At 39.2% G+C, this 16435-nt stretch overlaps 1 protein-coding gene and 2 pseudogenes across 1 annotated transcript; all 3 read left to right on the top strand.

Annotated features, from left to right (window-relative positions):
• The first annotated feature begins 1288 nt into the window (after positions 1-1288).
• Positions 1289-5382, top strand: LOC148187500 (T-cell-specific guanine nucleotide triphosphate-binding protein 2-like; annotated as a pseudogene).
• LOC121940066 (interferon-inducible GTPase 5-like) lies at positions 4453-8278 on the top strand. The gene is made up of 3 exons (XM_088087678.1): positions 4453-4600; positions 5031-5604; positions 6769-8278. Exons 2-3 carry the CDS (start codon positions 5478-5480, stop codon positions 7404-7406), a joined length of 765 nt encoding a protein of 254 aa, XP_087943804.1. The 5' UTR covers positions 4453-4600; positions 5031-5477; the 3' UTR covers positions 7407-8278.
• A 3247-nt stretch (positions 8279-11525) lies between these two features.
• Positions 11526-15057, top strand: LOC148187501 (interferon-inducible GTPase 5-like; annotated as a pseudogene).
• The last annotated feature ends 1378 nt before the right edge of the window (positions 15058-16435 follow it).

Genomic DNA, 16435 nt, shown 5'->3' on the forward strand with positions numbered 1-16435 from the left:
TAGTACATTAAAACATGACTCTTTATCTTTTTAAAACGGTAAGGAATGTTATTTTATGTTTATATGAAACTGTATAGTGCAACAAACCTTTCTTAAATATTTTTGTGATGCATTTCCCTTTTTTTAACCATTTTATAAACATAGCTTGATAATATATCTTAAACTATGTGTGTCACTATTGTTAATAATTCCTGTATTCATAGTAACCATGTGGTTATCAGTATAGTCCATGTCATCCTATTTACACAAGTGAAGGACAGATGATTGGAAACACTTCCATCTTCTCCAGTTGTTTTATGTCAAAAGGTCCTCACCAGCAGTGATGTGTGGTTTGTTTTTTTCTTCTAATGGGTACCAGCAGACAACTGATATGAGCATTTGCTTCCCTTTAGTGGTCACTATGAGAAACTACAACACAACGTCAGTCAAGGGAAATCATACATGTAAAAATTGTAATGGTGATCATAATTATTCTTATTACTACTCTATCACTATTATCAATAAATATTTTAGTATTAATGTTGAGATTATTATGATACATCCTCACTGTGTGTTTTTTTTTTTTCATTTGTGCATCACAGGGATAATGCCAGTATCAATATGGTCTTAATTCGAGGTCTCTAAATTTATACACAAATTGTGCTACTATGTGAAAAGTGTCAAAAATAATTGCGGAATATGCAAAGATTCAAACTACGTGTGGGAGGGCATAAGCAGGATTTAGACTTTTAACCTATATATGACATGAAAACCACCTAACCACTCAACCAATAAATAAATCAGCGATGGTACAATCATAGATGATAGTAGATTTTGACAGGATGTATTTTTTGTTATTTCTGTAATGATTTGGGGTTGGGAGTTCATTGAGGACTTTGTTTTGAGGTGGTCTGTTGTTTCTTGTTTCCTTTGTATTCATGTTCTGTTTCTTGTTTTATTTTGTATTTTCACTCCTCTTGTGTCATGTCTGCTTTTGCTCCCCGTCCTTGTGTGTTTTCCCTCCCTAGTGTTTCCCTAATTAGTGTCTCCTGTCTTGTATCAGTCTTGTCTGTCTTGTCTTGTTCGTCTCTCCTGCAGCCCTGTTGTGTTTGTCTTGTTTGCTCCACCCTAATGTCCCAGGCCACACCTCCATTAGTGAACCAATCCCTGTGATTCCCTTCTGTTCTTGTGTCCACTTACATCAGCTGTGTGTCACTGTCTTGATATGTTCCCTATGTGTTTCCTTTTGTCCCTTGTCCTTCCATCTGTTGTCTCTGCTTGTGTTTGTCCTCTTGTTGCTCCTGCTCTGATGTTCCCTGCTGCATCCTATCGTGTTCCTGCTGTGTCCTTCACAGGAGTTCTTCCTGTGTTCTGGTTGGTTTCAGTTTAATTTCTCTTAGTTTCTTTCATCTGAATGTTGTGTTTTTGGATACTTTTTTGTTTTTGGACATTATCAGCATTAAAACTTGCTTTTTGTCTTTCATCTTTTTGGTGTTCTGCATTTGGGCTTATTCACTTCACCTCCTGCCAGTTTCAGTTTTGAAAGTAATTAAGTAGCACATTATTTATGCCAATCAGAGGCCTCAAGAAGCAGAACGTCAATACTTAGGGCCAGAGCTAGGTGCTTCAACATGAAAGGACCGGAGGTTCCGCTTTGATTTATCTAATTATAACAATATTTTATTTAACTCTAATATAGCATTACTTTTTCAACTTTATTGCATGACAGAGGCTTCTTAATTCAGCACTATTATAACAGTTGCTCATTCATTGTTTTGTATTTTCCAAGTATAAATGAATTTAGAGATTTCAGAGTGATATAATTTTTTTGTATTGCCATAAAGCCTAAAAATGTATCCACGTATCAGTACTATTTTTTGCACTCCATTCCATACATTCTCATTTTGAAGCTGAAATGTCACATAGCTTGAACCAGATCTTGATAAACTGATAAGACTTAAATCTTGATAAAACTAAGGGAAACAGTTTGTCTGAATGAGTGCCAGTGCATGTACCAAAGGGTGCGGCTCAGTGATAAACAAACCCCTCCTCTCCATGTTTGTTGAAAAGCAGGTGATTTTATTGATAATGCTGATGGGAAAACATGAGTTAAATATTTGGCTTTGCTGTGCTTTTCACTGCTTCATATTATGTAACAAACTTTGCACTGTTCTTCATGTGGTGTATTAGTAGTCTCGTGTAATGAGGTTACAAAGGAACAAAGACACAATGGATACGTGTCTGAATTCAACTTTGCATGTTTTGATGGTTTTTGCTGCTCATTAAAGATCACTGATTGCAGAACTCGATTTAGGTTACTGTGTAGACTCCACAAGTTATTATATTTTTTATATTCATTAACTCAAATGAAATCTCCTAACTTGGCAAATCTTGCTCAGAATTACTGTGTTTTATGCATAATTAAATGAGGGCAAATTTTATATTCTGCATGTCACCACATCAAAATTCAAAGCACAACAATTTTCTGTTTTTCATTATTTTACATGAGTGCTATTGATAATGCATTTGATTATGAACCAATACTTGAGTAAGTAAAGAAGAGCTGCTAACCAACGAACCTTCCTCAGCAGCTGCAAAGATCCACAAGAGTACTAAGATCAGTGGAATAATATTCTGCTAAATATTGGCATCACAGGAGAGTCTGGCTCTGGTAAATCCACCTTTGTTAATGTCCTCAGAGGCATAGATGACGGGGACCAGTGAGCTGCCTGTAGTGGTTATGTAGAAACCACCTCAGAGGTTACATCATACTCTCATTTAGACTGTCCCAATGCTACACTGAGATCCTCCTGGTACTGGTACCACCAAGTTTCCAGGTGACAAATACCTAAAGCCTGTTGGATTTGAAAAGTTTGACTTCTTCAGCATCTTCTCAGAAACTCACTTTAAAGAAAACAGTGTGAAGCTCGCTCATGAGGTTCAGAGGATGGGGAAAAAGTTCTACTTTCTGCATTTCAAGATTGACAAAGACTTACATGATGAGGAAAGGCATCAAAGGTCAAAGTTCAACAAAGCAACAAATCTTAAACAAATCAAGGAAGACTGCATTCAAGGTAAGTGTCTCATCTAATCACATATACATGTCTTTACATCAGTGCTCATGTTTGTCATTGTGTGTGTGTGCTGGTGGTGGTGCTGATTTGGGTGGGGACACTCTTGGCTTCCTTCTTGGCTTCCTTGGGTTTTTCATTGGTGCACTGGTGTCTGTGGGAGTGCCTTTCCTCACCTGTATCCTCTCAGCTAATTAACAAATGCAGGTTGAGTGGATGAGACAGGAGAGAAGAGGAGACCAGGGAGCACAGCTGCAGTGACAACAGCAAAGTGGAAGAGACTTGCAGTACACAAGACTCAACGGCAAAACGAGGGGAAGACACCAACCTACAGCCAGGCTGAAAGCTGGAGAGTGCAAAGGCCGGAGAGCAGATGATATCTCACTGAAGCCCCCAGAGGAGAGGAGGAGGAAACATTTTAACCCGTGTTTTAAATGTTTTAAGTGGTTTTTTAGCTGATCAGTTTAGTTCGTTTAAACTGCAGTTCCCGTCTGCATGCTGTCAGTGCAACTCCCCAGTAGAGAAGAATTGTTTTATCCTTTAAAGTCACATTTCACACCTGTGACATTAGCATCAGCTATAGGTTCTTTCCACATTTCCCATCACTTTGTGACATCGGGGATGTAACTGCGTTTTAACCGGAAATTTAATTCAAAACAAAAACAACAAATGTAGCTGTAACTGTAACTGAAGATGATTTTAGTTTTCACACATTTTGGCGGATGGATGTTTATTATTTATGTGACAGTACAGCAAAAACACACACTGATCATTGAAAGTATGTTCTTTTTTTAACAGAAACAATTCACCAAAAATGTATGTATCAAATATGGAGGTATGATAATTAATGTCTCAAAAAGGCTTACAACATAAATAGTCTTCAAACAAACCCAAGCTCTTAATAAACAAACACATAAACAAACAAACAAACAAAAAAAGGAGAAAAACATAAAGAGAAATAAATGGTTGTGAAGATCTGAAGAGATCTGTCCTGTTTGCAAAGCAGCCATGGCTGGGAATGACTCCATGATAAAAGATTTAAAATGTAATACCTATGAAAATGTTACATCAGCCAAAAATCTAAATGAGATGATCCTGCAAAAATAAACCAAAAACTTACAAAGTAACTAAACATTTTTGGTTGGTTGGTTGATTTGTTTTTCGTCAGTTTTTTTTCATGTTATAGTTTATGCTCATCATGAAGATGGATTGACTAACACCAAGAACCAAAAATTACGCCACAACTCCTAATAAATACCAAAAAGCTGAGCCAGCAGGGTGTGGTGTTTTTAGCTCTGCATGTTTCTTGTAACTGTGTGTGTTTCTTGAAAGTCAGCTGATACAGAGAACCAATCAATTGTCTTTTATTCATAGTAAGATGTTTTCATTGGTTACTGTCTTCATTATATCTGTTTTTTACTCTGACAAACCTTCCTAAAGTTTCTTACAGAAGTGTAGAAGCTGGATATCAATTTTTCTTGCAGCTCAACAACTTCATAACTCAGGGTGGTGCACTCTTGTCTCATCTGTTTCAACATTAAGACTCCAGGGTGAGTAGCTTCTAATATTCAGCAGAAGATAAGTTTTTATTTTGATGAAACAAAAGAGAAAGCTGTTTATCACTGTCTAAAGCAGGCACTTCATGATACACTGTATCATGTTTGTGTGAAGCACCTTGAATTGCCTTGTTGCTGAAACGTGCTATACAAATAAACTTGCCTTGCCTTGCCTTGCCTTGCCTTGCCTTAACATAAGGTGTAATCTGAATAGATTTTACCTACATCTGTTATAATTTGCACACCTCAGTATAACACATATGCTGCTTTCAAGGTTATACTGCATCATCATATATTTTAAAGGAAGAAGGGATTTCTAAAAATTAAGTGTACATGTCAGATTTATATTGAATATAAGATTTGATGTACATGTTGTTGGATCATTGTAGGACTAAAAAATGACTTTTAACCCCTTTTTTCCCAGTTTTCAGGGAATACCATGGGAGATCCATTTGATCATGAATCAACTGAAGAAATTAAAAAAGCATTAGAAAGTAATAATTGAGCCTTAGCTGATAAAAAAATCAAAGAGTATTTGGATAAGGAAGATAATATTCCACTAAATATTGCTGTCACAGGAGAGACAGGCTCTGGTAAATCTTCCTTTGTTAATGCATTCAGAGAAACAGATGATGGGGATGAAGGAGCCGCCCCTACTGGTGTTACAGAAACCACCTCAGAGCCTACACCATACTCCCATCCAAACTTTCCCAATGTTACACTCTGGGATCTTCCTGGTGTTGGCACCACCAAGTTTCCAGCTAAGAAGTACCTGAAGCTGGTTGGATTTGAAAGGTTTGACTTCTTCATCATCATCTCAGACACTCGCTTCAGAGAAAATGACGTGAAGCTCGCTCAGGAGATTAAGAAGATGAAGAAAAAGTTCTACTTTGTTCGCTCAAAGATTGACACTGACATAAGTAATGAGGAAAGAAAACAGAAGTCAGAGTTCAATAAAGAAAGGACTCTTGAAGAAATCAGGGAGAACTGCATTCAAGGTAAGTGACTTCTGTGATGACACAGCAGTGAGATTAATGTCAGTCATCAAAAACAAGTCGCAGAACAACAAACTAGTAAAGCTATGATGTGTCCTTACATCAGTACTACATGAGAAATCTCACAGTGTAAACATCTCAGTTAATGACACATAGTGGAAAACTTGGTAGCTGAGGTGGTGAAGACGTCGAGTCATTGTTGGACAGTCCAGGTTTCTCTTGACAGATGATTAACAGATGTTTACTGAGACAAATTGACCTGCAAAGAACAGTGGAACTGAAGGGATACTGTTATTCTTTGCAGTCATCATTTTCACTTACACAACAGACTATTATTTTTGTAATAAATTCTGGTTGTTATCTTGAAATTTTGTAAAGAAAAGCTTCATCACAATTTTTGAATCATAAAGTCTAAAACATGGAGAAACATCCAGAAGTCCATGTGTTAGGTGCTGAAACATTTATCTTTCTGAATTAGAGTAGAGTTTATTTTTCAGATCTATTTGATGGAGGATAACATATATTTTGTAAATGCAAACAATGTGTTGTTTTTATGACATGTTTTTCTCATAATTCTGTATTACTGTCTCCAATAATCTCCAGTTTTTTCTTGGTTGAACATTGACTGTAAAGATAAGAGTGAGACAATAGTCTCTTAAGTCTTCTCTCACTTTATCCTCAAAATGTATCAGAGGCACCTTTACAAACAGTTTATATTATATTTAAAAATCGCAAAGTCAAATAAAACAGTTCAGCTAATGTATTATGCAATATCTAACAAAATGTAGGCAAACAGAACTTTAAATAAAATCTGTTATTGATACCAATCTGCTGCCTCTCTTGACCAATAAAGCTGTCATATTGGTGATTGTTTTTAAAATGAGATTTTAAATCAGTGATGATATAAAAATGTAATTTGAAGGAGGCCAGTTCAAATCACAGGAAAAAACAAAACTTTCTCTCTGGGACACTGACTTTAACAGAATGGGTGCAAAGTGTTGACAGTTTCAATATGATGTAATTTGTTATTTTTTAATGCCTAATATAATGCCAGGAAAAATGTGTACAAGTTATACTGTCATGTTCCCTTTGATAGGCACATTCAGTGTTTAAAAGTGTAATTGCTTTATTTCTTATCATAATTTTTGTTTTCCTTTTGTCACACAGGTCTTCAAGAGAAAGGTGTGGTCTCTCCTCAAGTCTTCCTGGTGTCCAGCGTTGACCTCCGCCTGTATGACTTCCCTCTGTTATTGAACACCTTAGAGAGAGAACTTCCTGCACACAAGAGAAATGCTCTGCTGATGGCCATGCCCAACATCAGCCTGGAGGTCATCGACAAGAAGAAAAAGGCTTTTGATTCCAAAATAAAATACTTAGCAACACTTAGTGCAGCTGTAGCAGCTGTACCAGTTCCTGGACTCTCTGCTGCTGTTGACATAAGCCTGTTGGTTGGTGTTGTTACAAGATGGGTAATCGGGTTTGGTCTTGATATCCCGTCACTGCGGAGACTTGCTTTTTATGCACGTGTGCCGTTGGATGATCTGCGTGACATCATAGTTTCATCACTGGCTGCAGTAGATATAACCCCAGAGCTTGTCCTGAGGGTGCTTGCTCAAGTTGGAGGTGCAGCTACATTATTGGCAGCAGAGGAAGTGACCAGATTCATTCCAATACTTGGAATCCCAGCATCAATGGCCCTCTCTTTCACCTTCACCTACAGAGTTCTCAAAGCAATCCTCAACATGCTTGCTGAGGATGCACAGAGGGTGTTAGAAAGGGCCCTGGGTTTGAACACCTCAGTATGATGTAAAGTGAATGACGATGGCATTCAATGGCACAGTTTAAACAGCAGAGAGCTTCTGAGTAATCATTAACAGGAGATTGCATTTTGTTTTTTTTTAAATTTGTATAAATGCTGTGTTCAAATCATTAATTTGTATTCTAGCTGCACATTTTTAGCAATCATGCATTTTACATCGTGCAGCTGATCATTCTATCTAATGGCCTCTATATAGGTGTTAATCACTCTTATTATAGCAAATATTATTGAAAGTGTGTTTTGCTAAGAGTGCATTAAAACATGCCTCTTTATCATTTTAAAATAGAAAGAAATATTAAATATATATATATATATATATATATATATATATATATATATATAGAGAGAGAGAGAGAGAGAGAGAGAGAGAGATATATATATATATAGATATATATATATATATATATATTGCAACACACTTTTTTAATATTTTTGCAAAGCATTGCCATTTCTGTTAACCATTTTCTAAACACAGCATGATAATATATCCAACTGTTTTTCTGCATATTTGTATATAGTTTATGTATTCATAGTAACCATGTACATATCAGTATGGTCAGTGTAATCCTAATTACACAAGTCAAGGGCAAATTGTTAGAGACACCACTGTCATCTATGATCATTTTATTCCAAAAGGCCTTTGCCTACAGTGATGGGTGTCATTGTGTCTTTGCAGCAATTTTTACTACTGTGTCACTTTTATAATTAAAAATGTTGGTACTAATGTTTATAGTTTTATGATACATCCGTAATGTGTTTTCATGCATAAGAAATATCAAGATTAAGGCCAGTGTCAATGTACTGTTAATTTTTTTGTGTGCATTGTGCAAATAAAGATCATAGACAAGAAAAATGCAATTTCATTTTCATTTCATTATTTTATTTATCAATGCTTCTTTCATATTATAAAAATAATGATAATGATAATAATAATATTATTATTAATAATAATAATAGTGCTTTTTACTAATAGGCACCTTTCAAAGCACTCAAGGACAGCTTCAAGACACAGTTCAAAATAAGCAGCAGTGTATTAACAGATCATAAAGTCTAATAAACCAGTAATATACAAGTTGATAGAATAAGATGAAAAGAATTAAAAAGATTAGGTAAAAATCATCTTAATTTCATCATCACTGCAATTATTGATGTGTGTGACCATTAGATCGTTTAGCTTCAAAAGTGTGTCTTCATACTGGATTTGAAGGTGGAAAGTGAATCAATATATCAAATGCTTAGTGGGAGAGAGTTTCCAAAGGAGAGAGGCAGAATGGCTGAAGGTGCTTGATTTGATGGTCGTAAGAGCAGCAGGTGATGTGTGTTGGATCGCAGAAGAGGCTTTAGGAGTACAGGAGGGTGTGTGGGTGTGAAGGAGTTCAGAAAGATACAGAGGGGATAGGTTATGAAAGGTCTTAAAATTGAGAATCTTGAAATCGATACAATATTTGACAGGAAGACAAAAGTCAATACATCCCCAGGCATGCATGCTGAGGATGTGCAGAGGCTGTTTAAAAGGGCCCCTTGGTTTGAAAACCTCCGTTTGCTGTCACAGGGACTTAGTGTCACAGAATAGTAGTGCGCGCGCCTGTGTGTGTGTGTATGTGTGAGGGGATATGTGTTAACTGGTTCTGGTTGTGGTGCTGTTTTGGGTGGCGACACTCTGGGCTTCCATCTGGGCTTCATGTTTTTGATTGGTGCACTGGTGTCTGTGGGCGTGTCCTTCCTCACCTGTATCCTCTCAGCTAATTAACAAACGCAGGTTTGGTGTGTGAAGCAGGAGAGAAGAGGAGACCAGGGATCACAGCAGCAGTGACAACAGCAGATCGGAAGAGACGAGGGAAAGACGCAACTGACGGTCAGCTGGAGAGAGTTCAAAGGTCAGGGGAACAGATGATATCACACTGATGTCCTGAGTGGAGCAGAGGAGAGGAGGAGACGGAGTTTGGCTCAAGCATGTGGCATGTTGTACCAGCTGCAGGAATGTAGGAGTCAATTTGTGGGAAAATGGAGGATTGAGTGTCCTCAGACAGTTCATTTCCTGCTTTCATGTATTACTGTTGAACTACTGAACTTAGGGAGCCAGCACAGGCCCATGCAGTAACCCCAAAACATCAGAGAGGCTGATGAAAGTTGCAACTGGAGAGAGCCCTACTTGTGTGTGTGTTGTTTCTTTCTTACATTGTGTGATACGTTTGGTGTATTTGGTTTGTATTTCAGCAAATTTAGCTAAAAGGTTAATTTTAACTGGTGTTTTAGCTAACAGATTTAGTGATTTAAAACTTCAGCCCCCGTCTGCATTGTGTTTGGGTCATGATTTAAATTACTCTTTAAAGTCACACAACACATCTGTGACATTAGCATCAGGTCAGCACCTCAATTCAGAGGTCCTTTTCTTGACACGTTTCCTGTCATTGTGTCACATCTGGGGTCTAGCCAAACCAGCACTGGCCCTGACTTCCTGTGGGGCTTATGCAAGATTCTGAAAAAGTCCTCTTTCCTTTCTGACAATATGCTCCATCTGATGGAATTAAATGTAAGCATAGTTACCTATAAAAGAGCGTGACCCCTTTACTGCACAATGACTACATTTAACTATGATGCTTTAAATACATTTTGCTGATAATTCTTACACGTTTTACAAGGAAACTGTTTTGAATGCAGCACTTTCGTTTGCAGTGAAATGTTTTTCCCCTGTGGAATTAGTGGGCCACTGAAACTTAATAGCTAAATGATGTGGCTACATTTCCACCTGAATTAAACCTCCACTGACAGACTTAGTCAGAAGTCACTGCTGAAAGGTGAGGGTTATTTTTTTGTGTTTTTGTCCTTCATCAAAGGTAATAGAAGCTTATATTTCAGAACACAGTGAGCACGATGCTCATAGAGAGGAGACGCACTGGCCGTCCCAGCTAATGTTACCTGAACTTAATATTACTGGTAACTGCTTATAGGCTCCAACAGGCTCAAACTAGGCCTGGATCACAACTGGTCTAATGTGAAACCTGGAGTATGCATTGTATCAGTAACAACTTTGATACCAACCGTGGTTTCCTCAGAGGAAGCCCTTAATCTCACTTTGGATGAAAACAGGAAACTGCTAGTTTTCTGCCAAAATTTTACAGCTCCACAACTGTGGAACTACATTGCAGTTATTTGTTTTTTTTCTCAATAATAATGAATTCATTATAAAAGGTGGCATGATAGTTAATGTCTTAAAAAAGTCTCACAACACTACAGTTTCCAAACAAACCCAAGCTCTTATTAAAACAAACAAACACACAGAACAATCTGAGAGAAACATGAAGGAAAAATATGGTCTACAGTTTTGAAGAGGTGAAACCTTTCCTGTTTCTGAAGCAGCCGTGGTTAGGAATGACTCGATGCCAACTGATTTAAAAGGAAATAACTATAAAATGTAACATTAGTTAAAAAACAAGATCAGACGATCTTGCAAAAAGATTGTGAATCCAAAGTCCAAAACTAGCCAAAGTAAACCAGTGCTAGATTTACAAAATAAAAGAAAAAGCACACATCTAATAAAATCACATTTAATGAGGAAATCAGACAGTGAACCCCGAATTAAAAGTATATGTGCTTTATTTTTTTTAGATAGTTTATGATCTTTATTAAGATGGACTCTTGTAGAGCCAGTAGGATGTGGTGTCTGCAGCTCTGCATGTTTCTTGTAACTGTGTGTGTTTCTTGAAAGTCAGCTGATACAGAGAACCAATCAATTGTCTTTTATTGAAAGCAGGATATTTTCATTGCTCATTGGTGATTGTCTTTTCTGAAACTGTCTGAACTCTCCCAAAGTTTCTTACAGGAGTGAAGAAGTTTGATTTTCTTGCAGCTCAGCAACTTCAAAACTCACAGGGTGGTGTACTCTTGTACATCAGTTTCAACATTAAGACTCCAGGGTGATTAGCTTCTAATAATCAGCAAAAGCCTATTTTGTATTTTGATGAAATATATGAGAAAGCTGTTTATCACTGTCTAACTGCACATTATGTTATAATATTAATGTTAAGTGCTAATGTGAACCTACCTCTGTGTTTTCATGTGCACGTCTTAGTGCGCCAAACAAATCTGCTGTGTTTAAGTTTTAATGCTTCATAATATATTTTAAAGGAAGAGATTTCTAAACATGTAGTGTTCATATCAGATGTTTTATTGTATGCAAGATTCTATGTATATATTTTATCATCATAAGACTAAGTATCTATCATTTCCCAAAAGACAAATATTACTTTTAACTTTTTATCTTTTTCTCCAGTTTTCAGGGATTACCATGGAGGATTCAACTAATCGCGAGTCAAGTGAAGACATTAAAAAAGCTCTAGAAAGTAATAATCAAGCCGTAGCTGTTAAGATGATCCAGGAATATTTGAATAAGGAAGATAATACTCCACTAAATATTGCTGTCACAGGAGAGTCTGGCTCTGGTAAATCCACCTTTGTTAATGCCTTCAGAGGCATAGATGATGGGGATGAGGAAAATGCTGCCCCTACTGGTGTTACAGAAATCACCTCAGAGCCTGCACCATACCCCCATCCAAACTATCTCAATGTTAAACTTTGGGATCTTACAGGTATCGTCTCCAACAAGTTTCCAGCTGACAAATAAATGACACTTGTTGGATTTGAAAGATTTGATGTCTTCATCATCATCTCAGCTGATCGCTTCAGAGAAAATGATGTGAAGCTCGCTCAGGAGATTCAGAGGATGGGGAAAGAGTTCTACTTTGTTCGTTCAAAGATTGACAATGACTTACGTGATGCAGAAAGACATCAGAGATCAAAATTCAATGCAGAAGGAATTCTTTCACAAATCAGGGAAAACTACATTCAAGGTAAGTGTCTTCTGTAATGACATAATAGTGAAATCAACGTCCGTGATCAAAAACAAGTTACAGGACAAAGAAAAAACAGATCAGTGCAAATTGACCTGTTGGACTGTCTGGATGCTGTTATTCTTTGCAGTCATCATGTAGACTTACAGAACAGACTGATGTTTTTGGAACAAATTCTGATCGTTACATTGAAATTTTGCAGAGAAGCTTTCACACCATTTTAATCTTTAATTCTAAAACATGAACATTCAGAACTTCATGCATTGCTTGCTGTTACATTTATCTTTCTGAATTAGTTTACATGTCACAGTCTGCTCTCCCCCTCTCCTGCTCTGCTGCTCAGCCTCACCCCTTATCAGCTTTACTGCTTCCACCTGCTGCTGTCACCTGCTCACCATCTCCAGTCAAGCCAGTATATATGCAGCTTCACTCCGCTCACTCTTTGCCAGATTGTTTTTGCTCGCATGCCTGACTCTCCAGCACTTGTTCCTGGACTGCTCACCTGGTATCGACCCTACTCGCCTCTGACCTTTGCTTAACGTCTCATCCCCGGTAAATCCACCAGCCTTCTGTCCCCGGCTACAAGTTTTGCCTGCCTGCTTTCTGTTTCTCGTCTGCCTGTGGCTGGTTGGGACTCAGCCTGTTCCTGTTCAGCCCAAAGACCCACTGTGTCAGCTTCACCTCACCAGCTCCTCTCCTCTGGTGCCGTCAGCCTCACCAACTCCCTCTCAAGGTCTGGATCCACTCCCAGCCCTCATCTGAACCACTTTCCAGGAAAACTTCAATCTGCAGTGAATTTGTGCTATTTCCCCTCCATCACACTTGTTGAGCCTTTTGACAACTTTTGGACAATTACATGCTCACGAGTCCCACATGCTCCCTGCATGCCCCATTGGTCTTGTGGTAACCTGCCTGTCTGCTACATGGGAGACTTGGGTTCAAATCCTGCTATACCTGCCAGCTCTACTCCAATGCATCTTGTGGTCAGCTGTTTTCCTGCATTAACCTGCTGAATAAAGACTGTTAATTCAACAAACCTGGTTCATTTGTGTTGCATTTGGATTCACTCTACACCCGTTACATTAGATTTATTAAACAGGTCTATTTGATCAAATATATTTTATAAATACAAATAACATTGTTTTCATGGGATGTTTCTCTCATAACTAACATAAGTATCACTGTCTATAAAACAGTTTTTCTTAAGTGAGTATTAAGTGAGTATTCACTGTAAGATAAGAATGAGAGAATAGTCTTCGCTCACTTTATACTCAATCAAAATGCATCAGAGGTAGTTTTTCCATACACATAATATATTTAAAATCACATAGTGAAATGATAAAACAGTTCAGCTATTGCACTGTAATATCTAACAAAATATAGGCAAACATTAGAACTTTAAACAAAATCACAGACTGCTCTGCTGCCTCTGTTGACCAATAAAGCTGTCACTCTGGTGACTGTTTTTCAATTGAAATTTTACATCAATGATACTGAAGTGAAAATGTAATTTGGAAGAGGTCGGTTCACATCAAAGAAAAAACTAAACTTTTGGGACACTGACTTTAACAGGAGGGTGGAGAAGGTACAGTAGATAGCTTCAATGTGATGTAGTTATTTAAATGTTTTATGTCCAAATCAAAGAACATAGTGCCAAGAAAAAATAAGCATATTAAATTTTAAAAATGTTAAAATAAAATTGTTTTATATATAATCATCATTTTCATCATATTTTTCCGCTTGTGTCTCACAGGTCTTCAAGAACAGGGTTCTCTCCTCGAGTCTTTCTGGTGGTCAGCTTTGAACTCCACCTGTATGACTTCACTCTGTTAATAAACACCTTAGACAGAGAACTTCCTGCACACAAGAGGCATGTTCTGCTGCTGGCCATGCCCAACATCAGCCTGGAGGTCATCAATAAGAAGAAAAAGGCTTTTCATTCCAAAATAAAATACTTAACAACACTTAGTGCAGCTGTAGCAGCTGTACCAGTTCCTGGACTCTCTGCTGCTGTTGACATAAGCCTGTTGGTTGGAGTTGTTACAAGATGGGTATTTGGGTTTGGTCTTGATATCCCGTCACTGCGGAGACTTGCTAATAGTACAGAGATGCCATTGGATCAATCTGATTGCCATCATATTTTCACCACTTGTTACAGACGGCTCAGAGACTCAGTTGCGGGACAACAAGACACAGCACACTAAACTCACAATAAAAGATTTTATTTATAATTTCAAAAAAGAACAGAACAGAAAACTAAATGCTAACCCGAGCTAGGTAACACCGAGTAAGGAGAGCGAACCAAACTGGAACAGATAAACAACTAAAGCAACTAAGGGAGACACCAAAACTCGGTGCTAAACGAACTCTGTAAACACACACTGAATTATGAGATGAGAGACACCACACGGGTGCAGAATGCTATGACAAGCGGAGATAACTATTATAACAAAGGGAGACACCATACGGGTGCAAATACTATGACAGGCGGAGATAAAAAAAAGGAGACACCATACGGGTGCAAATACTATGACAGGCGGAGAAAACTACTAAAATGAACCGAAGCACCATACAGGTGCAAATACTATGACAGGCAGAAATATACTAAACGCTAACCGGTAACAAGACTAACGAACGAAGCACTAAAGCTAACGGCTATGCTATCCACTTATCTGGGTTACAGGGAGAGAGGATGGGGAAGGCAGGCAGGCGGAGATTGAGGGTGCAGAAGGCGAGAGTCCAACAGAGGAGGGCAGAGGGTCCGAAGTGGGATTCCAGGCGGTTTAGACAGAAGGAGGGAGACCGATGAGGTGGAGATGACGCTGAGGTAGTCGGAGTAGCACACGGTGATCGGAGATTGTCCAAAACTGCAGGCAGAGAGACAAGCGGTTAGCAACAGCGGTGGAAGCATGGATCAGACTTAAACTGCGAACGACAACTGACTAGGAGTAGCGAACAGTCCGACGCCAACGAGTCGACTGAGCCTGGCTTAAATGCAGGTCCAGATCAGATGCAGCTGGCAGACAATCACCCGTGTGGCGCGAACGCTGATTGCAAGTGGCTGCAGCTGTTGGGTCCTCCACCTTCTGCAGCCAACTCACGCCTACCTACAGGAAAATGAGAAAGAGGAAAAAACAAAGAGAGAGAGCACTGCCACTAACCAACACCAGGGGCTGTGACAGTACCCCCCCCTACGTGCACCTCCAGGTGCACGAACCATCCGGTCAGGTCGTCTCCGGTGGAACTCACGGATCATAGTCGGGTCCAGGATAAAACGTCTTGGGACCCAGCTACACTCCTCGGGGCCATAACCCTCCCAGTCCACCAAATATTGGAGCCCTCGACCACGTCGACGAACATCCAATAATCGACGCACAGTATAGTCAGGTGCATTGTCGATGACCCTGGGCGGAGGAGGGGGACGGATAGGGGGAGCCAGCGAGCTCTCATTCACAGGCTTAATCTGCGACACATGAAACGTGGGATGAATCTTCATCGAAGATGGCAATCTCAGACGAACAGCACTAGGGTTGATGATGCACTCAATAACGAAGGGTCCGACGAACCGAGGGGCCAATTTTTTGGACTCAACCCTCAAGGGCAAATCCTTAGCCCGGAGCCAAACTCTTTGCCCAGGAGTATAATCCGGGGCAGGGGAACGGTGGCGATTAGCTTGGTCCTCCATCCTCCGGGATGCCTTCAGCAGGGAACTCCTGGCACGCCTCCAAGTCCTCTCACACTTCTTGAGGAACGTCTGCAGAGAAGGTATGTTGATTTCCTGCTCCTGGGAGGGGAACATGGGAGGCTGGTATCCAAGAGAGCACTGAAACGGAGAGAGTCCTGAGGACGCGTTGGAAAGAGAGTTATGAGCGTACTCGATCCAAGGAAGAACACTACTCCAAGCAGACGGGTTATCAGAAGACATACATCGTAAAAACGTTTCCAATGATTGATTAGTCCGCTCCGTCTGGCCATTAGACTGGGGATGAAAACCAGAGGTTAAACTCACAGTGGCTCCAAGGGCAGAACAAAATGCTTTCCATACCTCGGAAGTGAATTGAGGTCCCCGATTCGAGACAATGTCGGCTGGGATTCCGTGGAGTCTGAACACGTGTAGAACCAACAGGTCAGCAGTCTCACGAGCAGAGGGTAGCTTCGGTAGGGC

The sequence above is a fragment of the Plectropomus leopardus genome, chromosome 14, assembly GCF_026936395.1.
Source record: "Plectropomus leopardus strain MGB_pleo_1.0 chromosome 14, ASM2693639v1, whole genome shotgun sequence".
Lineage (NCBI taxonomy): Eukaryota > Metazoa > Chordata > Actinopteri > Perciformes > Serranidae > Plectropomus > Plectropomus leopardus.